Source organism: Bos grunniens, chromosome 11 (assembly GCF_055505025.1).
Source record: "Bos grunniens cultivar Pamir isolate PY7600 chromosome 11, Bosgru_T2T1.0, whole genome shotgun sequence".
In the NCBI taxonomy this organism is placed as follows: Eukaryota; Metazoa; Chordata; class Mammalia; order Artiodactyla; family Bovidae; genus Bos; species Bos grunniens.
Window position 1 is genome coordinate 61051284 of NC_141175.1, and position 26743 is coordinate 61078026.

The following is a 26743-nucleotide window of genomic DNA, read 5'->3' on the forward strand; positions in this document are numbered from 1 at the left end:
GATACCTCTAAAAACTATAAATCTACCATATGACCAGCAAGGGCTTCCCAGGTTGGGGTAGTGGTAAAGAATCTGGCTGCCAATGCACATAGACATAAGAGACATGGGTTCGATCCCTGGGTCGGGAACGTCCCTGGAGGAGGGCAAGGTAAGCCACTCCAGTATTCTTGCCTGGGAAATCCCATGGACACAGGAGCCTGATGGGCTGCAGCACATAGGGTCTCAAAGAGTCAGACATGACTGAATTGACATAGCACTTTCACACACATGACCCAGCAATCCCACTACGGGGCATAGGCCCTGAGAAAACCACAATTCTACAAGACACTTGTACACCAATGTTCATTGCAGCAATATTTACAATAGCTAGGACATGGAAGCAATCTAGTTGTCCATCAACAGATTAATGGATAAATATATAAATGGAACATTATTCAGTCATACAAAGGAACAAATTTGAGTCAGTTGTAGTGAGGTGGATGAACCTAGAGCCTCTTACACAGAGAGAAGTAAGTCAGAAAGAGAAAAACAAGCATTGTATATTAACACATATATATGGAATCCAGAAAGATGATACTGATGAACCTAGCAGAGAATGGACTTGTGGACACAGTGAGGGAAGATGGGGGAGGGGGCAAACTGAGAAAGTAGCATTGACATATATACACATGATAAAGCATATATATGGGTTGGATGTAGGTCATGTGTAAAATAGATAGTCAAAAGTCTCTGCATAACTCAGGGAGCCCAGCCTGATGCTCTGAAATGACCTAGAGGAGTGGGATGGAGGGCAGGGAGGGAGGCTCAAAGGGGAGTGTGTGTGTGTGTGTGTGTGTGTGTGTGTGTGTGTGTATGCTGCTTAGTTGCTTCAATCATGTCTGATTCTGTGTGACCCTATGGACTTCAGCCTGCCAGGCTCCTCTGTCTATGGGATGCTCTAGGCAAGAGTACTAGAGTGGGTTGCCATGCCCTGCTCCAGAGGATCTTTCCAACCCAGGGATGGAACTGGGGTCTCCTTCATTGCAGACAGATTCTTTACCACTGAGCCATCAGGGAAGCCTATCTATCAGCCTAAATATGACTGATTTGAATTGTTCCATGGCAGAAACCAACACAACATTGTAAAGCAACTTTCCACCAATTAAAACATTTAACAATAAGCAAATTTTTATAAATGAATTTGCATTTCATTCTGACTGCAAGTGGAAACATCAAAGAATTCTAAACACTGGAATGGCATAATTGAATTTCCATTTATGGAGATAATCCTTGCTGGCTCACAGAGAACTGATTTAACAGATAGATGGAGTGGTAGATGGAGGTCACCAGTCAGGAGGCAGATGCACAGGACTGGTGAGTTACGGTGGTTTCCAGATATCCAGTGGTGGATGGCAGAGAAGTTGGAGAGGGACGGGTGGATTTGAGATATACTTTGAAGGTAGGCTTCTTGGTGAATAGACTTGATGGGTTGGATGTAGGTCTTTAGGGAGAGGAAAATCCAGGATGACTCCCAGGTTTCTATCTTGAGTAACTGAGATGGAAAAGACTGGCTGTGGGAATAGGCATATCGGGCAAGGATCAAGGGTGCTCCTTAGGACATGCTCAATTTGCAGGTTCGGAGAATATCCAAGCTGGTAGTTGTAAGTGCAAATCTGGAGTTCCAACAAGAGCTCTGGGCCAGATCAAATCATCGCTATCCATTTGGAATTTAAGTTCATAACAAGTAAGATCATCTAGTCATGGCCTTCCCTGGTGGCTCAGTGGATAAGAATCTGCCTGTCAATGCAGGAGACACAGTTTTGATCCTTGGTAGGGGAAGATCCCACGTGCCACGGAGCAACTAAGCCAGTGCACCACAATTATTGAGCCTGTGCTCTAGAGCCTGAGAGCTGCAACTACTGAAGCCCAAGTGCCCTACAGCCTGTGCTCCACACCAAGAGGAGCCACCATGATGAGAAGCCCCTACACAGCGACAAAGAGTAAAACCCCTCCCCACTACTAGAGAAAAAGCCGTTGCATAATGAAGACCCATTGCAAACAAAAATAAATAAGATTATTTTTAATGCCTATGTCCAAGTAAATAGAAGAAAAAATTTAAAAAAAAAGAATAAAAGTACAACAACAGCATCAAAAATTTGAATATTAGAGTATCTCAAAGGCTGGAGGAAAAAGTCATAGAAACCAGTGTTTCAGAGACTGAAACAAGGGAAATAAAACTGACAGAGCTCTCTCCATCTGTCATGATAGGATGTGAGCTCAAGGTCCTTCCACTCTGCCATCTTGTCCCTCCTCTCTTTCTCCATCTGTCTATTTTGAAATGATGAGAAATGATCTGAAGGAATAAGAATGGGAGCTAGAGAAACTGAAGCAGGGAAATGAAGGAAACCAATGCAAGGAGGTGTTCCTGAGCTCAACACTCCCATGGGTGACTATGACTCAATCCTGCTTGGACCCTCTGAAGAATCATTTGGACTACAGAGCTGAAATTCCCCTACCCGCTCTCCCCCATTGGTGAAGGGTTCCCAGTCATTGAAAAGCCCAATATGCCTGTTCATCATATACCAAGAAGGGCAAGGTTTCCTGAAGGAAGAAAACCTGATATGCTCACATTCATATTCAGGGCATTATAAAACCTGCAATTTACGTGTCTCTGGTTGAGTGAATTCATAAATTTTACTACAAGCGTTAACTAAAGTAATCCTCACAAAATGGACAACTGGTTTAAAAGCATCAGAATAAAGAAACTTGTGTTTGAATGTCCCCCTAAAAGTCTAGGAAACAGGAATAATAACAAGAAAATGTCATAGTTGATGCTTGAAAAAAGTATAAACTGCTATTAGTGATTCTTTGAAATACAGATTGATTTACATCCACTGTGGTTAACAATTAATCTTAACTGAATTGTATACTGTGTATCAAATTATTAACTAATGATACTGTGAGTTCATCATGACTATCAAGACTTGTGATATTTTTATTTTACATCTGCCTTACCCTTTAGATTCATCTTTTGGAGTTCATGTTACAATATTTATAATAAGCATGCATAGAATTATTAATATCTTTTATTGATAGGATTATATGTTTGGAAGTCACATTTCCAGGCTATGGGTTGGCAGAAGGAATAGCAAGAGAGGTTGTAAGGATTTGGGAGTGGATTTAACTGGACTTGGCAACTAGGATGATGGGACAAGATCAAGAAAGAAGAAATGACGTGCAAGTGGGGGACACAGTGTATCTAGAAATTATCTAGAGATTATCTAGAGGGTGGGCTTCCCTGGTGGTTCAGCGAATTTGCTGGCCAATGTGGGATATGCAAGTTCGATCCCCTGGAGGAGGAAATGCCAACCCACTCCAATATTTTGCCTGGGAAATCCCATGGACAGAGGAGCCTGGCAGGCTATAGTCCATGGGGTCACAAAAGAGTCGGACACAACTTAGTGACTAAACAACAGCAACACATCTAGAGGGTATCTAGAAGAGGAGGTGGTTTTGAGGTGGTGAGAATGAGGTAGGCTGTTGATGGGCATCCATGTACGGTGGTCTCTTAAGATGATCTGTTGTGTTTTCAAACAGAAGAACCTCTGACTGCTTGATCCTCTGAACTGGATTCAGCCACCCAGAGCCCAGACTGGATTCAGAGTCCACCCTCTAAGTAGTAATTCGTGCTTTGGACTGTGCCCCTCTCCTTGGTGAGGGTAACGGGGTGCCCTGCCTCAGAGGAGGTTGCAATGAACCAGCCAGGGTAGGAGACAGACTGAAAGACAACGGTGGAGCCTTCATCATTGCAGTAAAAGAGGAAGCACTTCTCTCCTTTGGGCTTATTGTAGAGATTCATGATATTTTCTTCCTGAAGGTATGAAAAAGGCTGGTTAGAGAGGATTTTTGGGAGGAGGGAGATAAACTAATTCAGCCCTGGCACTGTCCCCTTTCCACAAAGAGAGGGACAGCGGTAAGGGACACAGGCAGATGAGAGGGGGACGCCACAGGCAATCCACTGGTTTCCAGTTCTTGGCCCCACCCCAGAATCCCATCACAAGAGGTGCTTCTGATTCCTTGAACCAGAACTGCCTTCCTGAAAACAGAAGGAGTTGTAAACTCTTTCATGGATGCACTCATCAGATGGTTCAGGCCAGTCTCACGAGGTTCCCCACCTCCAAGTGGGTTTATACATTACAGCTTCCATCAGAAGCAGAGGATTCATAACTACCTATCTGACTTTCAGAATGGGGACCATAAGCGTGTCATCCACCAAATCCAATTAACAATCTCCCCTCTGGTCTCCACTGCCATTCAGTAGCTTTACAGAGGAAGCATCCCAGAGCCTCAGAGGATCTCTGGGAGATGATTAAAGAGGACTGAGAATGGCCATTCTGAAACATTTTCAAGGATGTATTCTCTGGCTTGCAGAGTAAGCTCTTTCAGTAAAATGAGTCTTACACCTTCCAAAGGTCCCTTGTGTTGACTTGGGAATCAAGTCAGCTTTTCTTCTTTATAGTGAATATGCAGGATTGCAAACCTGTTTCTCTTTGGTTTGTTTGTTTTCTTCTTTCTTTTTTATTTTCTAAATTATGAAAGGATGCGGAGAAGGCAATGGCACCCCACTCCAGTACTCTTGCCTGGAAAATCCCATGGACAGAGGAGCCTGGTGGGCTGCTGTCTATGGGGTCACACAGAGTCGGACATGACTGAAGTGACTTAGCAGCAGCAGCAGCAGCATGAAAGGATGATAACATATTTACAGGAGACTTGGAAAATACAGAACAAAGTTACATATTATTCCACCATATGTTACAATTATTTTTCAGTTCAGTTCAGTTCAGTGGCTCAGTTGTGTCCAACTCTTTGCGACCTCATGAACCACAGCATGCCAGGCCTCCCTGTCCATCACCAACTCCTGGACTTTACCCAAACTCATGTCCATTGAGTCGGTGATGCCATCCAACCATCTCATTCTCTCTTGTCCCCTTCTCTTCCTGCCCTCAATCTTTCCCAGCATCAGGGTCTTTTCAAATGAGTCAGCTCTTTGCATCAGGTGGCCAAAGTATTGGAGTTTCAGCTTCAACATCAGTCCTTCCAATGAACACCCAGGACTGATCTCCTTTAGGATGGACTGGTTGGATCTCCTTGCAGTCAAGGGACTCTCAAGAGTCTTCTCCAACACCACAGTTCAAAAGCATCAATTCTTGAGTGCTCAGCTTTCTTTATAGTCCAACTCTCACATCCATACATGACTACTGGAAAAACCATTAGCCTTGACTAGATGGACCTTTGTTGACAAAGTAATGTCTAGCTTCTTAATATTAAATTAAGATTTTTAGTTGGAATTTCAATATCAAACTCTCAAAAGTTATTAGAATGAATAGACAGAAAAATAGAAGCATATAGTATACCCAAAAAGCACTATGGACCAATTCAACATAATTAAGATTATACAATTTTCACACAGTGGCAGGATACAAATTCTATTCAAGTTCCCATAGACTATAAACCAGGAGACCCTGGATCATCCAGGGACATAAAACAAGGTGCAAAAATGTCATGGTCTAAAGATATTGAAATCATACAGAGTCTGTTCTTCTATTACTGTAGAATTATACAAACCTATTACTTATATTCAGTAACAGATTAAATGAAATTGAAAGTTCCTTTCATTAATGTACTCTTCTAATTAGCTGCACAACCACTCACCTTAAGCTGCAAAGTGGGATAGCCCTGGATTTCTGTACAGTAGAGACAGAGATTTTTGTCCTTGATTCCCAGGTAATGTGGAGTACCATTTCCTTCCTTATTGAATTCCATGTCTCTACATGCTATCAAGGAAAGAATGACTGGAAACACAGGGAAAATGGAAACAGGTGTCAGGCTCCAAGCAGTGAAAAGGCCATTCCTTCTGGTCTGGCACTCACATCTAGGGGATAATGAGCAGCCAGGACACGCCCCCCTCACAAAGTCTTCTCCCACTAGCCATGTGTCAGAAACCCTTCATCAGTTGGCTGAAATCCATTTCCTATTTCTTCCTTAATATCAGAGCCCCAGCTGTCACCAGGATATATTACTTCCCCAAAATAAAAATAAATTTCCCATCACACTTACAGCTAACTTTGACCATATGCTTAGTTTTAGCTCATGAGATAAGAGTGGAATGTTGTGTAGGATTTCTAAGAATGTTCTTCTTTAAAAGGAGTTCACTCAGTTGGAAGGAGCTTTCTTCTTATTCCCTGTCTTTATACCTAGATTGTGGTGATGGTAATCTTGAAGATGGTAAAGCAGAACCCTAGAATCCTTGGAATCTGGTGGCATTACAGAGGCACCTATGGGCCTTAGTCTGCCTTCTCAGGCTTCTTTTCCCTGAGAAAGAAAGGAATTTCTATCTTATTTAATTCCTGCTGGATGGTTTAGTCACCAAGTTATGTCTGACTCTCTTGCAATCTCATGGACTGAAGCCTGCCAGGCTCCTCTGTCCATGAGATTTCCCATGCAAGAATACTGGGAGTGGGTTGCCATGCCCACCTCCAGGGGTTCTTCCTGACCCTGGGATCAAACCCACATCTCCTGCATTGGGAAGCAGATTCCTTACTACTGAGCCACTGGGGAAGCCCCTAATAAATTCCTAGTTGAGTGGATTTTCTGTCACTATCAGTATAATTTAATTCTCAACTAATTTAGCAGATGATTCCCAGGAGCCTGCATGTTCTGCATCTATCCTTCTGGGTAGGGAGAAGGGAATTTATCCATTCAACATTCTTTGTTGAGTGCCCACTCAAGGCTCTGGAGACTTAGCTGAGAACTAGAGACATTGTTATTGCCACCATGGAAAATGGAACTAAACCATGGAAACAGAGAAATGACCAGAACCACAAGTGGCAACACCTGTTTTGGGGAAACTGACAAAGGTCTGAGACAGTAGGAGAGAGACCAAGAAAGAGGAAGCGAAAAAGCAGAGTGAAGTTCAAGCCAAGAACTTAACACTAAGAGGAAGCCAGTAAATGAAGAAACAGGAATGTGGTGGTGGAGGGGTTTGGATGAAGAGTGTTGACAGGGAAAGGAAATGTTAAGACCCTTACATGGAAAGAAGCTCGGTAAGTTCCAGGCTCCAAAAATTAGATTGGTGTGCCTCAGATCTCCTCACTGCTCACTTTCCCCAAACTTCCACCCCCAAAACACAAATACTTGGAAACAATATTCTTCAATTAATGTGGTAAGAAGGTCACTGTTGATGGTTCGTGAAGATAGGATGCAAAGCTACACAAGTGAAGTGGGAGAGAGGGCAGTGAGGAAGTAATACAGTGTTCCAAGTGAAAGATGATATTAACTTAAAAATAAGGCTTATTTTGCACACAGACTCATCAGTCTCTGCTGGTGGATTAAATGGAGATCAAAGAAAAGAAGAAATAAGGATGCCTCCTGTATTTCTGGCTCCAGTGAACAGCGTGAAGAAGAAGATGGGGAAGACTGGGTCTGCAAACCGTTTTGAGAAGTCAGATCCACAGTTCCACTTTTGGAATAGATGTTAGCGACGTCTGCATGCTAAGTCACTTCAGTCGTGTCCGACTCTCTGTGACCCCCATGCACTGTAGCCCACCAGCGTCTTCTGTCCCAGGGATTCTTCAGACAAGAATACTGGTGTGGGTTGCCACGCCCTCCTCCAGGGGATCTTTCCAACCTAGGGATCGAACCCTCATCTCCTACATCTCCTTCAATGACAGGCGGGTTCTTTACCACTATTGTCACTGAGATGTCTGAGAGGACATCAAAAGGAAATGGGTTACAGAGACCTGTACATCAGCTCAGCAAACAGTTCAGGAAACATTCACTGAACATCCACCCTATGATAGTTGGAATTTAAAGGCCACTAGCTACTAGCCAAAATCTGTTTTTGTTTTGGCTCTGGACACAGAGTTAGACTACACTTCCCAGCATCCCTTGCAGTTAGCTACAAGTCATGTGACTCCATTTTAGCCAATGGTTATGAATGGGAATATTCCAGGCCATTTTCACACTTGATCACAAAGCCCCTCTATACACACTCTTCTGCTCTCTATCATCTTCTGTCAGATGGAAGCGAAAAAGGACATGGGTAAAATTTTCAGGGGAGACAGCTGGGTTGGAAGCATAAATGCCAGAATAAAGAGGCAACACGTCAATCCAAGAAACCAGCTCTGAGTCCCTTCAGAGTGGTGGGGTGATGGTTACAGATTGAGCTCTGAAAATTGCCAGCATTTGGCTATTTTACAGAGAAAGTGGAGTCAGAAGGTAGAGTGCAAAAGAAGAGCCAGTGAACCACATAGAACATTCTTACCAAAGGACGGAACAGAGAGTGTTCGAGAAAGAGTAATCAATTATGCTGACTGCCCCCGAGGAGAAGGAAATGGCAACCCACTCCAGTGTTCTTGCCTGGAGAATCCCAGGGACAGGGGAGCTTGGTGGGCTGCCGTCTATGGGATCGCACAGAGTCAGACACGACTGAAGTGACTTAGCAGCAGCAGCCACTGAGGAACAAAAAGTGAGGACAGACAAATGAGTCTGGTGACTGGAAAGAGAAGCTAGAGATGAGTGGGCAAAGAACAATTCAGAAGTTTTATTGTTTGATGTAAGCATGGACATGTGGGGAAATGGAGACAAGCTGTGTACTTGACTATGACTGTACAGAGAACAGTATGTAGATTACCACATAAGAAAATAGAACACTTGTAGAAATGAAATGTGCAAATCCAGAGGAGGTTTTTAGTATTAAGCCTGGAAATGTTCCATTAGTGCATGTCTAATCAGAGTTAGAAAGAAGACAAAGACAGAATAAGCAGGGGAAAGGGGAATGAAATCAAACATCAAAGGAACAAACAAGAAAGGAAAAGAAGCTGACTTGGATTGACTTTTTTTCCAGCTTTATTGAGGTATAATAGGCATGCAGTGGATTGATGGGAAGAAGGAATATTCCCCTATTATTAGAAGAGAGGACTCCAAATTTGAAAAATACAGGTATGGTAATGGAAAGATGAAACAGTTTAAATTTAAGGACAGAGGTAGCAATGGTTGAAATTTAGAAGAGAGAAATTCCAAGGAGAAGGTCAGCTGTTAATTGAATGAATAATCTCTTCTTAATCAAGGACATTTTCTTTTGGTAAGGAGAGCTCCAGATCCATCACACCCTCATTTCTGGGTACAGGTCTTCTTTCCTCATACCCTTTCCAGATAGTGTGAGGGAACCATCTTGCCCTTTCCTGCCTTTCTTGAGGACACTGAAGCTATCCCCAAGAATATGCTTCCCAAGCTCACACAAGCTTGGCCCCATCCCCAGTGGAGCTGATGTCCCTTTAAGGGCAGCACAATGGCTTTGATTGTCACTCACCAGGTTTAATGTTGTTACTAGAAGGAACTGCTATTAATGAATTTCCTTTTACGACCCACACCATCTGCCGAGAATCACGAATGTGAAGGTAACTGGGATATTCTTGCACTGCCAGAAGACAGATAATCACAAAATATACATGAGGTTATTGTAAATTTTAGGACTCCAATTGCAACTGGTTATAAAGGCCTTTGATTCCTAGGATTCCTAGGAGTAGATTTACTGCTCTGACAAAGAGTGGCTGTTGGAAAAAGGGAAGGGAAATAGGGCAGGAGCTGGTTTGTGAACCAACGCATCTGAAAGAAGCTACATGCACTCATAGTCCCAAGAGTCTTTCAAGATTCACCCTTTTTTCTAGGATTATCAGTGACTTGTCTTTTTGCTGATTGATAGTCTCTGGGTAGTAACAAAACAAAGTATATATACATCAGTCATCAATACATTATTTCTTATTTACCCTCTTTATCAAAATAAATAAGTAGTTCTAGAACTCCTTATTTATTTTGAATGAATAATCTGGACTACAAGGGTTTCTTGTACTCTAAATTACAAAACAGAAACCCTTGTACTCCATTTCTTTGGGGAGACCAGATGGAAGTATTTCCAAGCTGGTTTGTGATACACCACTTACACATAGGGCATGCCATGTTGGCTTCAGGGCTTTCTGTGAAGAGGACGAGGTAGACCAGATGGTGGAGAGGCTGTGGTCCAGCAGTTAGTCTTGTAGGGAAAGAGGAAAAGAAAATATGTTATCCATTTCTCTCCCTTCCCCTGGAATTCTGTATAAAAAAAAACTGTCCTGAGACCCTATCTTAGATGCACATTTGAGAGTAAGGATGGGAAAAGCATGTTCCAGGGCTGTAAAACCCAAGATGGAAACTCCCATCACTGTCAGGGCTGAGTGGTCCTGGCTCTCCAGGCTGCAGTGACCCTGGGATGCCCTCTATCCATCACAGCTAGGATTGTTAGGAGATTTCAGTGCATCAGCTCAGGTACTAAGTCTCTGGATTTAGAGGAAGAAAGAGTACTTGCCTGTCTCCATTTAGCCACCAGCTATCCTGACTCCAAGCTTGAGCATCCTAAATAACCAGTAGCTACCCTGTTTTTCTGACTCACATCTTCCCCAACCCTTCATCCAAAGAGGCATCACTGCACAAGGATGTCCACGGACCACATGAGGTATTTTGACTGTTAGGGGACATCTATCTCTGAGCTTCTGGTTAGGGAACCATGACAATTCCCCAAGAAGACCACAAACTCCCCACAATGAGAACCAATTGTTCACATCCTCCTCTGCCTCAGGATATGCAGTGCCTGAATCTATAGTCATCCCTAGAGAAAGAATAAACCCACTACCAGCAGCACTCTGGAAGCAGTCTCAGTTCCTCTGACACTGCGTGTCTTGGACCAAGGCTCCCAGAGGTTCCTCAAGGCTGGACACAGAGCAGTGAAGGAAGGTTTCCCATACACAGTTTCTACCTTTGTCCAAAGAGATGCTCTTGTCCTAGAGCCCAATCTTAAGGCTCCACCTGCCCCAAGTGCCCTGTAGAACTGTCCAGGACTTCCAGGCCTTTAAATGAGTGAGGAAGGAGGGTTATTTCCTGGCTCTGGGTGTGCCCACTTTGGCAATAAAACTGGTCCAAGACAGAGGTCTCATGAGGATTCAGCGAGTGACTGAGAGGCAACACAGGTGTGGCCAGGCTGGGGTCCTAGAGAAACCAGGGGAGAGTAAACGTCAGGAAACACCGATGAGGAAATACAGAAAAGGCCAGATGCTGAGTTAAGAAGGAGAACTTCCTTCTGGACTGCTTTGGAGGCAGAGGTGTGGCTCACTTGATTCACTGATGGTGTGAGCCATGGCCTCATTCATATCCTATTTGGGGCAATCCATAGTCCTCCTTTCAGAGTTTTGCATAACCAACATTGAGAGCTCATTCTGTATCTGATAGACATGTATCTGATGAATCTTTCATCCTCTAGGAGCCATTCATCTTTATTTCTTATGGAAGAAAACAGTCCCTGAGAAATGGCAAAACTTACCCAAAGTCATATAGCTGCTAAGAAATGTAGCTAAGTTAAAAATCAAGTCTTTCTGGGCTTCCCTGGTATCTCAGTGGTGAAAAATCCACCTACCAATGCAGGAGACACGGGTTTGATCCCTGATCCAGTAAGATTCCATATGCCGTGGGGTAACTAAGCCGTGAGCCACAACTATTGAGCTTATGCTCTAGAGTCCAGGAATCACAACTACTGAGCCCACATGTCACAACTACTGAAGTCCATGTACTCTAGAGCCTGTGCTCCACAACAAAAGAGGCCACTGAAACAAGAAGCCTTTGTACCGCAATGAAGAGTAGCCCCCACTCACCGCAACTAGAGAAAAGCCTGCCCAGCACAAAGACCCAGCACAGCCAAAAATAAATAAACAAAAAAATTATTTTTTAAAAGTCAAACCTCTCTGTTCTTAACCACTATGTAGTGTGTTGCCTTTGGCTCATGATTTCCTGCACCCTGTGTTAACTGAGATACATAGGGAGCCTTGTGCTTGGTGGTGGATATTAAAAACTGCACTGTATCTAAGGAGACTCACTTAATAGGAGGAAATTTGGAGGTCTCCTGGCTTCCTGTCTCTGCTTCAGGAATCAGACAGCCTCAACATAGGTGGTGAAAGAGAACCATTACCCTTGAAACCCATATTGTTGGTCAGTCCTAGGTGGCGCTAGTGGTAAAGAACTTGTGTGCCATTGCAGGAGATGTGGGAGACCCTGGTTCAATCCCTCCAGCTGGAAGATCCCCTGGAGGAGGGCATGGCAACCCACTCCAGTATTCTTGCCTGGAGAATCCCAGGGACAGAGGAGCGTGGCGGTCTACAGTCCACAGGGTCACAAAGAGTTGACACAACTTAGCATGCAAACACGCAAGCCTAAAAGTAAAGAAGTATTCATTCCATGCCAAGATTTACTTCCACATTACTCACAACCACTAATCAGGGCTCTGTTCTCTGAAACCCACCACTGACTCTCTCCCATTGAGTACTGCAGTAGTCCCTAACTGGCCTCCCTGCTTCCGTTCTTACCTCCCTCAAGTTAAACTCCCGCCCAGCAGCAGTGAGCAGGATCAAAGATGTCAGTGTGATCCTATCACTGCCCTGCTCATAACTCTCCCATGGCTTCACAGCACACATAAACTTGCCATTGCTTATAAACTTGCCCTTGCTTGTCTCTCTGCACGTCTTCTATCCCTGCCCTTCCTACCCTCCCTGCTCTGGTGTCTTGCTGATTCTACGCTCTGCCCCCAACAAAGAGCTCATCTTCTCAGGGAGCCTCTCCTGTTTCTCTGCAGGAACTGGGCTTTCCCAGACCTTATAGGGTCCACCCCCTTACTTCCATGCATTTGCAAAAAAAAAAAAAACAAGCGCCTCTAAATGATGTCTTCCCTGACTGTCTCCAAGAGCCTGCTCACTCATGCTCTGATTTCTAATTCTTCTCTATTATTTTCTTTATAATATGTATGTTGCCATCACCATGGATATTTATCTGTGTATGTACATATGTATATACGTATGTACATAGACACGTATGTATGTGTGTATTGTCCTCAGCACCAAAATGCCAGCTTCACGGGGCCAAGGAACTTGTCTGTCTTGTTAACTAGATCCTTAATGTCTGAAATAGTGTCTCACTTATTTTGGGAAATAGTAAAATTTATTAAATAAACAAAGGAATGAATGGAATATTCTATGAATAAGAGGAAGACTGGGAAGAGAGAAAGGGAGAGAGCTGCCTTGGAGGGGCATCTGTTGAGATGAGAGGCAAGTTCCTACCCCCTCATGGAGAAGAGTCAGGGGTTGCTATCCCATAGCAGAAATAGACTACCCCAAGAGGATCTCTCAAACAGTAGAGGAGACTAGGAGCTTCACCTTCAGCTGGATGACTGATATACCTGGAGATCCTCGGGCTCACCCTGGCTCCTCAGCCAAGACAGTGTAGGGAGGGAGTTCTTGGGAAGCCTTGTATGGGTTCCAGCCTTGAACCCAAGACACTGTACACCCCAGTTGGTCCAAGAGCATCCAGTTTATGCCCATTTTCCCAGGGTGATACTCGTTTGGGTTTTATTATTTTGGGTTTGGGGGTGTTTTTTTGCAGGGGGATATTTTTGTTTTGTTCTGGGTCGGGATTGTTTTTTGTTTGTTTTGTTTTGACTCTGCTGCATGGCTTGTGGGATCTTAGTTCCCCTAGACCAGGAGTCAAACCCAGGCTCTGGCAGTGAAAGCGCTAATCACTGGACAACCAGGGGATTCCTCCTGTGTAATTCTTAATAGAGCTCCTTTCACTCTCTTAAGAGTTCTGGCCACCTCACAGCTCTAGGGAAATTACCTACATAGGGAAAGGCAGAGGAGAAATAGGTCTACCTTTCTGTAGAAACCATGAGAAATGAAAGCTCAGGGATTTCTGTGTTGTCTATCACCAGGAAGAAATCGAATCTCTGACATCAACATGGCCACTCTAATGCTGAAAGGCAGAAGATATTAGGATGAGGTGAGGAGGTCAAGGCAATGCATGTGGGGCCCAGAAATTCATCAATGTGCTTGGAAAAATATTGTCTCCATAATCTTTCTCCAAATTTCAGGACAAGTAAAATCATAACAGAAAGTTTTAAAAAAAAGTCACAAGATGATATGGGTTAGAAATCACTATATTGGGCTTCCTTGGTGGCTCAGTGGATAAGAATCCACCTGCCAGTGCAGGGGACATGGGTTCAGTCCCTGGTATGGGAAGATCCCACAAGCCATGGAGCAACTAAGCCCATGCACCAAAACTATTGAGCTTGTGCTTTAGGGCTTGGAAGCTGCAACTACTGAAGCTTGTATGCCCTAGAGCCTGTGCTTTGCAACAAGAGAAGCCACTGCAATGAGAAGTCCATGCACTGCAACTAGAGAAAAGCCCACACAGCTACAAAGACCCAGTGCAGCCAAGATTAAATAAATAAATACATATTTTAAGAAAGAAATATCCCTGTATTTACAGAGAATGCTGTTTACTGACATGATGTGGGAAGAAATGTTATTTCATAAAGGGTGGAAGAAAAGATAAGTCTTTGTTGCCACCATGCTCTAGATGAGTGGATGCCATGTCAGATCATGGCCTGTGAGTTGATGGAAAAAACCCACAGGAGACTCTCAGAAGCTCTTTCTGGGATAGGATAGGGGAGCGTTGTGTTAGCTGTGCAGTAGCATTATGCATAAAATATGGAGTATGATATCTACTAATGATGCTTTATTTGTACCACCACCCCAGTAGTGAAGCCAGGGAAAACCTGAGTTTAGGAAGATACCACCTTCCACAACTATCCTACTGGGTTCTTCTTAGAAGTGGGAGATTTCATGGGAACCTGCTTTTATCATTTCATGGGAAAAAATGATAAAACTCCTTATGAATGCAGGGAGTCAGTATTATGATCATGCTATCCCATTAAAGTCATTAAATTCATAACAGCAACTGAGAGGAGCAAATTTTTTATTTCACAAATTTAACTTTCCATGAGATCCAGTGATAACGCTTTAGGTGAAAGCTTCATAAACAACACTAGTTCTTCATTCAAACCAGCAGAGCACATAACTTCACTGAGACACAAGCCACTCCCACAAGGGGTTCCAGCTTTCTTCTTAGTCTTTTCTTTTATGGAACTTGTCTGTCTGCTTTTCCCCACCAGGATCCAAAAGATCTTGATACATTGCCACAGAGCAACATATCTGAAAATCCAGAGATCTGGACTCCAAATGAAAGAATCATCACCTTCATTTGTTATTTGAAGCATCATTAGCGGGTATGTTAAGTAGAGTTTTCTTTAGTATTTTTGTCAAGGTGTCATAATTTAGCTACATGGCCATAGCAAAGATCCTCAATTTCCCTGCACTGTTGTCCATGTGGCGGAGGGCACACAAGTTGGCCCAGTGTTGTGCGTATGTTGTCACTGCATGGACATGTTAAGGTCAGTAAGATACTCTTGGGTGAAAAGCTTAACCAAGATTCTTCCTTCTTTTAAGACTAAGATGGTTCAATTCACAGTTGGGGAATCTGCAAGCCCCCCAAAAATGAAATGGACATAATTCTGGCAATTCTGCCTTTCCTTGTTGAATGATTGGTATGACAATGTTCATCTCCAAAGTACTTTTCTCTCTTTTTTTCTTAATTAATTAAAGTATTGCTGATTTGCAGTGTTGTGATTCAGAAGCATTTCAGGAGCTTGAATGGAGGAAACCAAAGACAAGATTCTCTGCGCAGAGAACAACCCTCATCCCTAGACCAGCCTTAAGGCTGGAGTACTGTGAACCCAAAGTCAGTAGTGTAGATTTCCCCCAGTTCCTGGGTGATAATCACAGGACAGCCTCCACAGGAGCAGGAGCCGATGAACCAGCCAGGGAAGGCCACAGACTCAAAGCTGGAGGCCCTGCCATTCTGGTCATGGTAGAAGAGAAAAGGCTTCACAGGCTCAGTTTGGTGGTACAGATCCATTATGTTCCGTTCCTAAAGGGCGAGAAGGAGGTCCCAGGGAGAAACAGCACTGTTTGAGTTGTTCCACACTCTGCACACTAACAGTTCCTATTCGAGATTGTTTTCGCTGTTGAAACAGGCCTGGGCACCTCTATTTCATATTAAACCATTAAAAATTATCAGCCCCAAATACTTTAGAGATATTAAGTTTAGGAGTGAAAACTTAGACCACTAATTTCAATGGTTCTTAATGTGAGCCTTTGAAGAAGAACAGTGTTGACATCAATGTTTCTGAGAATACAAAGCACAGATTTAGCCATTACCTGTTCCTTATAAACTCAAGGAATAGTTACATAACAGTTATCATGAATCTAAACAGAGTTGTTTCATATCAAGTGTCTCCAACCTCAGAACTATGGATGTTTTGGGCAGAATAATCTTTTGTTGTCAGGCTCTGTCTTGTGTATGCTGGGAGGTTTAATAGCGCCCCTGGCTTCTACCCACTAGAGATTAGCAGAATCCCCTAGTCCCTAGGTGCGGCAACTAAAAATATCACCAGACATTGAAAAATTTGTCAGGGGCAAAATTGCCCATCATTAAACCACTATTTTCTATCTTGTCATCAAATTGAGTGTCTGCCTATGCTTGTTTGCTGAAGGCTTTTACATTTATTACTGACTCCAGTAGATGGTCTTCCCTGGTGGCTCAGCTGGTAAAGAATCTGCCCGCAATGGGGGAGACCTAGGTTTGGCCCCCGGGTTGGGAAGATCCCCTGGAGAAGGGAATAGCCATTGACTCCATTATTCTGGCCTGGAGAATTGCATGGACTGTTTAGTCCATGGGGTTCCAAAGAGTCGGACATGACTGAGTGACTTTCACTCTTCTTTCCAGTAGAATAAATATAGATATAGAACATACATGCATGCATGCTAAGTCGCTTCAGTTGTGTCCGACTCTTTGCAACACTATGGACTGTAGCCTGCCAGGCTCCTCTGTCCATGGGATTCTCCAGGCAAGAATATTGGAGTGGGTTGCCATGCCTGCCTTCAGGGGATCTTCCCGACCCAGGGATCAAACCCGTGTCTCTTATGTCTCCTGCATTAGCAGGCAGGTTCTTTACTACTAGGGCCACCTGGGAAACCTATAGAATATATAGATCAAGAGATCAAGAGATTTCCCTAAAGCACACAGAGGCCTGGTTTGTGATCCTCCTATAACTTAAAATATTTTTAAATAATGGAGAACCGCATTGTTAAAATGTTTGTTACAGAGAATTGCTTGTTCACTTGATAATCAACTGCTGAAACTGTCAAAGCTGATTCCACCCACACATGTGCAGTTGACCCTTCCTATCAGCAGATTCTGCATACTTGGAGTAAACCAACTGAGGACCAAAAATATTTGGGAAAAAAAAACACAAAAAAATCCAGAAAGTTCCAAAAAAGCAAAACTTGAATTTTCTGTATGCTGGCAACTATTTATATAGTGTTCTCACTGTATTAGGTATTATTAAGTAATCTAGAGATGATTTTAAGAATAGGTTACATAATTATATAGGTTATATAGGCACTTGAGCATCCACTTTGGTATCCATGAGGGATAGAGGAGTCCTGCACCAAATCCCCCAAAGATGCCAAAGGATGACTCTGTGTGTGTGTGTGTGTGTGTGTGAGAAAGAGAGAGAGAGAGAGAGAGAGAGAGAGAGATTCATATATATAGTCAAGAATAAATCTAAAATCCTTCCTCTTTGCTGAATTACTTTTTAAGCAAAACAAACGATTTTAGCAGATTAGTTTCAAAACACTCCTGCAATTTTTTCTTATTTCATAATACACACAGCCTAAAGAACCAAAAATAAATATGCATAAGGATAATAAATAGTTTGTCCTTTAAAAGATTCTAGAGTACTTCTCCAGTGGTCCAGTGGTTAAGAATGGGCCTGTCAATGCAGGGAACACAGGTTCGATCCCTGGTCTGGGAGGATCCCACATGCAGCGGGGAAACTAAGCCTGTGTGCCACCACTGTTGAAGCCCTCATGCTCTAGAGCCCGTGTTCTGCAACAAGAGAAGCCACCACTTCTCAGTGCACAATGAGAAGCCTGTGCACCTCAATTAGAGAATAGCCCCTGTTCTCAGCAACTAGAGAATGCCCATGCACAGCAATGAAGAGCCAGCACAGCTAGAAATAAATTAAAAAATAAAAATTTAACAAAGATTCTAAAAAGCTAAATTTTCCATCAAATGAGCATTTAGTGAAATTAATGCGCACCTTCCTCCTAGTTGGGGGTAAACACTATGGCTCAGATGGTCAAAAATCTGCCCACAATGCTGGAGACTTGGGTTCGATCCCTGGGTGGGGAAGATCCCCTGGAGTAGGAAATGGCAACCCACTCCAGTATTCTTGCCTGGAGAACCCCATGGACAGAGGAACCTGGCAGGGCTACAGTCTGTGTGGTGGCAAAGCCGGACACAACTGAGCAACCAACACTTTCACTTTCACTCCTAGTCAGGCATAGACAAGACCCTTATTTTCCATACTCACCTGAAGCTGCAGCGTGGGCTGCCCCTTGACCTTCGTGCAGAAGAGACAAAGCTCCGGCTCCTTCAGTCCCAAGTAGACAGGATTCCCCCTGCCCTTCTCAAGAGTCTCTGTGTACTTGCATGAGACTAAGGTAACAGTGACTGGGAACACAACATAATCACAGGTCACTCTCTCATTCGTTACAACCTGCGAGATAAGTCCAGTTAACAAGTCTGTTCACAGTGAAATGAAAAAACTGAGCACACACCACACAGCAGTACTGGCCAAAGGGACTGCCGTGGACAGGCCTTGCCACTCACCTGGATCCATTTGGTCCTTCCTTGGGACAGCTGTGAGGGTCTGGCCTTGAAGGACCCATACCAGATGGTTGATATCCTGAATATTCACCAGAATCGGGTGTATCCTGGATAATACTGTAGAGAAAATCAAAAGGCAAATGTGAGCAGCAGGGTACTGAATATCCCCCCTTTCCAATTTTTTTGCCCTTCCATGTACATCTTCACCTGGACCTTTTACTTTTCCATCCCCTTTGGATGATGGTGTTTCAGAACGGCCAAGGTGGGAAGACATTTATGTGCAGATGGATCCCACAGGAGGATCTGAGTCAGTCCCAAGCCACGGTTTGACCTTGAGTCAGAAGAAGAGCTAATGAGCCAACAGCAACGTCAGGGAGAATCTACGGTCCCAGAACTCACCTCGCTCCCTCTCCTGCTCACCTTCTTGGACGTAGCCTACCTTCCAGCAGAAGCAGTGGTACCTGCATTCAGACCTAAACCCAGAGCCTTAAAACGACAGGAGGGCCAAAGCCAGAGGTCTGGAAGCAGAAAAGATCAAAGGTCAGCAGGCTTTGCAGCTACGAAGGACGCCATGTCCCTGTGGCTATGGACTATGGCTTCTTCTGTGCTCAGGTGCTCTGACAGAGTCCAATAGGGCCCGAGCCTTTGACCCACACCAAGAAAAGAGGAAGTTCTGCCTCACTGGGGCTAGGACTTCCCAGCACCCTGAGTATTTGTCAGCTCCTGATACCAGGGTAATTTAGTGAGGCTTTATATAAAGAAATATCAACTGGGGCAGGGTTGCAACCTGTTCACACACCGTGAAAAAGGAGGCATGCTAAGTCTTTCAGAGTAGTCACCAGGAAACATCGTCATCAACACTGAGTTTGAGGAAAGAAGTGTTAGGGGACTGTCCCATGGCCGATGACTAAGCAATGATGCTGCAAAATGTTACACTAATCTTATTCCAAAGAGTAGAAACCCATAGTGGGTTCAAGGTAGACTTAGAAAGGGAGGGGTCCCCTAAGGCCTGTGTAGTTTCCAACCACTCCTGGTCCAGTCATCTTATCCCCTGCCAATCTCGGATGAAAAAATACAAACACTCCAGTGTATGCTCCTCCAGCTTTTCAGAGTGAGTGTGAATGCTGCCTCTCCACTCAAGGAAAGCCTTGCCTGGACAAGGTCAGTTCCTGCACACCCTACCCCTCATGGACTCTAGAGTAGTGGCTCCTAGATGCTCTATTCCCTGAGCTAGAAGACATGCATTAGCTCTTCCGCAAAGGGAAATAGGCAGTGCTGGTGAGACTCTGTTCCGACCTTTCAGCCCATCTGAGTTCACTATCTGTAGTGGTTCCCAGCTCCTGTCTGCTCCACATCAAGGGCTTGCATCTCAGGGGCAGCCTTAACCAATTGAGGAGAGGATTGGTGAATAAATGTCTCAGGTTCTTCAGCCTCTGATGGGATTGTGCTAACATTTCTTATAGGGTTCCTAACTACCTCACCAGCCTACCTCACCTCATAAAGACACTCTCATGTTCACGCCTTTACCCTCCCCAAAGATTCTTGCTTCTTGATCTTGTCCTGGGTAGCCCATGGTAAGCTGGTGAGCTGTCCTTTTAGGAGTGTGGAGTCATGAAGCACTGACATTTAAATGTACAGCAAGTTTCTTTGAGTCAAAACTGGAATTCAGAATCAAGTTGAGTCCATAAAGAGGTCCTGCGTAGAGCATCCCTTAGCATGAGTTGATTCCCATGCTCTTTTTGGGCTTCCCAGGTGGCTCAGTGTTAAAAGAATCCACCTGCCAAGGCAGGAGTTGTAGGAGACACTAGTTGGATCCCTGGATGGGGAAGGTCCCCTTGAGAAGGAAATGGCAGAAGAAAGTCCAGAGCTTGTGACATCACCCCCATGCTCCTTACACAGGACTGAATGCACTTGGATAGCTTAAGAAAAGGGGCTCAATATCCTGCCATCAGGTACAAAGAAGCAAACATCCAGGACCCACAAGTGTAGATGCAGCATATACTAATGCAAACTTATTCATGACCACAGTCAATAGGATATGTGGTCCTCCCAGATGCTTTATTGCATCCTATAAAGCATGGAGCTCTATATGACCTGGAAACTTAGCCCATAGTACCATTATCAGAGGTGATGGGGGCTTAGGTGATACCAGATAACCCAAGACCTCTCTGTATCTCTCCCTAATATGGAAGTGACATCCTTGATAGCTAAGGGAGTAGGTACTCCTGAGAAGGGAAATTGAATCAAATATGATGAAGGAAATTTCTCTCTCTGCAAGAAAATAACTCCATAGGGATACAGTTTAGAGATACAGCTTCCCTACTCTCTTAGCTAGCCAGAACTGAATTTGCCTTGAAATTTAATTCTTTTGCCCATCCATATCTATCCTTCATTATTCAGTTTAAGGTCTAATACAGTCATCTCAGCCCCACAAATCCATTCCAGTTCTGATAGTATAATCCCCACAACTCAATTTTTCTATGGTTCACCTGTTGGAAAATCACATGGAACTGTCCTTGTTCTGCACATTCTTCATGTTCAAAGTGTGGTCCATGGAGCAGCGGCACTGGCAACAACCAGCAGTTTACCAGAAATGCAGAATCTCAGGTTCTACCCCAGACTTACAAGATCAGGACCTGAAATGTTTTTAAACAGCATTAAAACTACAATATGTTCTATGCTGATATAGAACACACCACTGTCAATAGTCTAGTCACATAAGCATAGAAGAAAGAAGTTGGGATTCAGGGTAGGCCTGGGCCTGGGGAAGGAACAAGCAAACCAGCCCTAGACCCACCCTCAACTTTCCTCAGCCTTTGGAACCCATGAGATAGGCTGTCTTGGCACTGGTGGGGGGCGGAGAGATGGCAGTAGTAAAGAAAAGAAGTCATTCCTGGAAGTCTGTGATGATGGACAGACCCTCACAAGGATTTTCACTTGGAGTACTTACAGTTTGATTGAACCAGGTACTCTCAAACTATATTTAGTTTCATTTAGGCCAAATACTTTCTACCAGAAGGAAAGAGAAAGTCTCTCTAGAGGCGAGCAAAGTCATTCCAAAGACAACAAGCCATAAGCAGTTGAAGATTACCAGGCATATACACAAACAAGAATAAGAGCAAAAAGAAAGAAAGGAAAGAGAAAGGAAGGAAGGGAGGGAGGGAGAGAAGGAGTGAGGGAGAAAATGAAAGAAAGGGAAAATAGAAACATATCCACACAGAGATCACATTTTGTAACTATTATACACAGAGCTTAAAACAACTGTCCTAACCATGTTTAAGAAACAAATGATGAATAAGAATATCTTTCTAGAACAGCAAACTATGAAAAGTGGCAAATTTGGAAGAAGCAAACAGCATCTCTTGCACCGTAAAATACATCAAACAAAATAAGCCAATATTTGTATTTGGCAATAGACAGCACACAACAGAAGAATTAGAGAATGACATCAACAAGGTGGTGGTTTAGGAATTTCTAGGGCTTGTCCCCTCCCAGAAACATCCATTTGAACAACTCTCCATGCTCTGAAATACCTTCACAAGAGCTTCACAGGTGAGGGATTACAGCACTTGGGTGGAACATGGAAGTAAGAAAAGATGCATTGAAAAACATAGGAAAGACAGTTTCACCTTACTCCCATCACCCCTCCCCTGTGGAGAGAGACATCTAACCTATGGCAGAAGGAAGTGAAGTAAGGACTTGACTTCACAGTGGATTCTACCATCAGCCCACCACAACATCAGATCAGTTCCCATGACCCCAGGCTCCTGGTGGGCTTGCACAAAACCAGGTTACCAGTCCATCCAGCACCAGGCAGGTTCCTATGAACCCAGGCTTCTGGTAGGCTCCTGCCTTAGGACCAGGTTGACTCCATGGCTCCAGTGCCAAGATGGCTTCTACAGACCTATACTCCAGATGAGCCTTCATGGAACTAGGCTTTTGGCCTGCCCCAATGCAAGGCTGGTACCATTGGCCCCAGGCTCCAGGCAGGCTCCCGACTCATGGCAGCACCAGGCAGCCCCATGGCCTCAGACTTTAGGCTGGCTTCCCTGGCCTGGACTCTTGGCAAGCTTCTGTGGATACAGACTCCCATCCCAGTCCAGCCCAGCCCAGCATTTGGCTGCTTCCATGGTCCCAGCTTTCAGATTGAATCCCATGGTCCCAACCTCCAGACTTGTCCCTTGGATTCAACCTCCAGGTTGGCCCCATGAGCCCTGAACTATAGACTATAGGCTGACTCCTACAGCCCTAGTTGTCAGGTTCACCCAAATGCTAGGTAAACCCAGCTTCCAGGCTCCTGTGAACCCAGACTCCAGGCCTGCCCCACTACCAGGACAGCTCCTGTGGACCCAGATGCCAGACCCATCCCAATCGTCCCCAGGACCTGACTGGCTGGCACAGACCCAGGATCCAGACCCACCCACACAGACTCAGGTCCCAGGCTTACCATCACAGACTCAGGCACCTGGTCAACCCCAGTGAACTCAGACGCAAGGGTAGTTCATTGCAAGGATTTACCCTGTGGATCCAAGCACCCGGTATGGTCACCTGCTGACCCAAGTACCACCTGCCTGTCTGAGAACTCCAGCAGCAAACACCCATGGACACCACCAGATGCCTTACTCAGAATCTCTGGACAGGCTGACTGGTGAAGGGCTTTCCCCTCTGAAGCCAGACTGTAAAGACTGGAAGAGGCAACTACTTTCTTAAATGCACAGACAACGAAGGCCACAAAGATCACAAGATTCAAGGAAACATGACACCACCAAAGGAAACTAATAAAGCTCCATAGTAGTTTAGTAGTAGTTGCTCAGTTGTGTCCAACTCTGCAACCCCATGGACTGTAGCCTACCAAGCTAACTGCCCATGGGCTTCTCCAGGCAAGAACACTGAAGTGGGTTGCCATTCCCTTCTCCAGGATATCTTCCTGACGCAGGGACCGAACCCAGATCTCCTGTGCTGCAGACAGATTCTTCATCCTCTGAGCCACCACAGAAGCTTCAATAATTGACCCTAAAGAAAAGGAGATAAATGGACTGACAAATAATTCTGAATAGAACTCTTAAGAAATTCAGTGAACTACAGAACACAGAGAAGAACAAAAGAACACAGAAGAACACAGAGAAAACAAAATAAAATTAGAAGCATAATGCAAAAAAAAAAAAATTAGTTTAGGGCATTCCTTAGCAGTCCAGTGGTTAGGACTCCCTGCTTTCACTGCCAAGAGCCTGTGTTTGATCCCTGATCAGGGAACTAATATCTCACAAGTCATACTGGATATTAAATTAAATTAAAAATTGAAAACTTAAAAAAATGAGCCCAACAAAGAAACAGAAATCATTAAATAAAAACAAACAGAAATCCTGGAGTTGAAGGACTCTTCAACTCTGCAATGACCAAGCTGATGAATTCCACAGACAGCTTCAACAACAGACTGGATTTAACACAAAAAGAATTAGAGCAACAGAAGACAGGTCATTTGAAATTATTCAGTTAGAGGAGAAAAACAGGAAAAAAAAAATAATTAAGAATAGAAAAGAGAGGGATTCCCTGGTAGCTCAGTGGTAAAAATCTCCCTGCCAAGGCAGGAGACATGGACAGATTTGATCCCTGATCCGGGAGCATCCCATATGTCATGTAGCAACTAAGCCTGGGCACCACAATTATTGGGTTCATGCTCCACAAGGGAAGCTACCAGGATGAGAAGCCCGCACACTGCAACAGAGACCAGCTCCCACTATCCACAACTAGAGAAAAACCCGTGCTGCAACAAAGACCCAACACAGCCAAAAATAGAATAAATAAAACTTAAAAATAGAAAAGAAAGCTTCCACTTCAAAATGGCGATGAACAAAGATCCTGAACTCACATCACAAGGACACACTAAATCTACAAAACTAGCTGAACTTGCATCTACAACAAATTTAAAAGGCCACATTGAGATGGGTAGAAGAAGCAGAGACTTGGTCTCACCAAATACCACATCCGAGACATGGCAACCCATAAGTGAGGGAGATATCTGAAAAGAATATGGAACTTTGACCTGAAGAGCAAGATGTTTATGCTCCACATAAAGCATTCAAAACCCTGGGGACCTATGCCAAAGAGACAAGCCCACAAAGTCTCTGTCTATGAAAACAAACGTGGTTTATGTCCATAGAGCTGTAGAGAATGGAGAGACTGCTCTTAAAGGGCTCATGCACTGACTCACTTGCCCTGGGAACTCACACAGGAGTGGCAGTTTGAAGGGTGCCTGGACCACGTGTAGAGGAGATTGACTTGCTAGACTTGGGGGGACTTCTGGAGATGCAGAAACTTGCTGAGACTCTCTGGGGATGGAAGCACTGACAGGCATCATATTTGAGTTCTCTTTTGGCCTTGCTAGTATCAGCACTGGTGGGCACTATTTTGGCACTCCCTCTTTCCCTGTTAAGCCAGTAGGCACACCTGATCCCACCATGCCACGGCTGTGGCCCTACTAATGCTAGAAATTACACTCAGCCCACATAGAGATGTCCCTTGACTGCCTAGCTCTGGTGGCCAGGGAAATAGTCCAACTGGGCCCCATGAGTCATTTTTGCACAAGGCCACTCCTTTAAGACTTGGAGAGATCGCTGTTTTACTTAAGACGTAGAAACAAACACAGAGCATCAAGCAGAATGGGGAGACAGAGGAATATATTCCAAAGGAAAAAACAAGATAAAACCTCAGAGAAAGACCCTAGTGAAATAGAGATAAGTAATCTACCTGATAAAGAGTTCAAAGTAATGGTCATAAAGATGCTTACAAAAAAAGAGAAGAATGGATGAACACAGTGAGAACTGTAAGACAGAGACCAAAAATATAAGACAGTATGAAATAGAGGTCACAGACCTGAAAAATATAATAGCTGAACTGAAAAAAAAAAAAAAAAAACACTAGCAGGGTTGAACAGCAAACTATATGAAGTAGATGAATGAATCAGTGACCTCAAAGAGAGGTAGTAGAAATCACCCAAACAGAGCAGCTAAAAGAATTTTTAAAAGTGAATATAGCTTAAGGGACTTATTGAACAACAACAAACAGAACACCATCCATATTGTAGTGGTACCAGAAGAAGAAAGGGCTCTCCAGGTGGCTCAGCTGGTAAAGAACCTGCCTGCCAATGCAGAAGACACAAGAGACTCAGGTTCAATCCTTGGGTCAGGAAGATCCCTTGGAGTAGAAAATGGCAATCCACTTCAGTATTCTTGCCTGGAACATCCCATGGACAGAGGAACCTGGTGGGCTACAATCCATGGGGTCACAAAGAGTTGGACATGACGAAGCACACACAGAAGAAGAAAGAGTAAAAGGGGCAGAAAACCTATTTGAAGAAATAATGTCTGAAAACCTCTAACCTGGGGAAGGAAACGGCCATCCACGATGAGGTAGCGCAAGTGAAAGTGAAAGTGAAGTCGCTCAGTCGTCTCTGACTCTTTGCGACCCCATGGACTGCAGCCTACCAGGTTCCTCCGTCCATGGGCTTTTCCAGGCAAGAGTACTGGAGTGGGGTACCATTGCCTTCTCTGAAGAGTTGAGTTACAACTTACTAAATGTTTTCTTGGCGTTTTCTTGGTTTGGGTGAGAGAAGCAGTTTAAGCAAAGACATCTCTTTGACTATAAGGATGGAATCCTTATATATAAAATGGGATCGCCCTTCAAAATTTGGCATGTGAATTGGTTAGAACCTATGGCGGTTGCATGGATAAACCTTGAAACTTTAATTTTTTTTAAATTTGGAACTTTAAAAAAATATTCTTTCAATTCAGATGACAGGGATACACAGGGAACAAGATAACCCACCCCCCACCCCAGCAAAATCGCCTGGACTTTCAGAATACTGTCTGTCAGGGTATCAGTTGCATTTCAAAGACACAGGCAGGGATGGAATTATGAGTCAAGTCACTCAGGAGAGTGACTAGAAAAATATCTAACAGAGTGTACTGTGCTTCCAGTGTTAAATTTAAAGAAGAAAAATTACTCCCCCACACTTGTATCACTCTAAGCAGATTCTGTTTTTATTCTGATGTAACTAGAGCAT

At 44.0% G+C, this 26743-nt stretch overlaps 2 protein-coding genes across 4 annotated transcripts; both read right to left on the reverse strand.

Annotated features, from left to right (window-relative positions):
- Window positions 1-3047: 3047 nt before the first annotated feature.
- On the reverse strand, window positions 3048-10961 carry LOC147363187 (interleukin-36 beta-like). 2 transcript variants are annotated; one of them, XM_086323721.1, is made up of 5 exons: window positions 10829-10961; window positions 9981-10069; window positions 9350-9457; window positions 5692-5831; window positions 3048-3850 (listed from the first exon to the last, which is right to left on the reverse strand). In XM_086323721.1, the coding sequence occupies exons 2-5, from the start codon at window positions 9994-9996 to the stop codon at window positions 3638-3640; spliced, it is 477 nt and encodes a 158-aa protein (XP_086179847.1). In that variant the 5' UTR covers window positions 9997-10069; window positions 10829-10961; the 3' UTR covers window positions 3048-3637. The 2 variants fall into 2 exon arrangements, with proteins under 2 accessions (XP_086179847.1, XP_086179848.1); XM_086323722.1 differs by having other exon boundaries at window positions 10706-10845.
- Window positions 10962-14848: 3887 nt separating this feature from the next.
- On the reverse strand, window positions 14849-19406 carry LOC147363188 (interleukin-36 alpha-like). 2 transcript variants are annotated; one of them, XM_086323725.1, is made up of 5 exons: window positions 19102-19406; window positions 18895-19012; window positions 18685-18798; window positions 18386-18525; window positions 14849-15876 (listed from the first exon to the last, which is right to left on the reverse strand). In XM_086323725.1, exons 2-5 carry the CDS (start codon window positions 18953-18955, stop codon window positions 15661-15663), a joined length of 531 nt encoding a protein of 176 aa, XP_086179851.1. In that variant the 5' UTR covers window positions 18956-19012; window positions 19102-19406; the 3' UTR covers window positions 14849-15660. The 2 variants fall into 2 exon arrangements, with proteins under 2 accessions (XP_086179851.1, XP_086179850.1); XM_086323724.1 differs by having other exon boundaries at window positions 18889-19012.
- Window positions 19407-26743: the final 7337 nt, after the last annotated feature.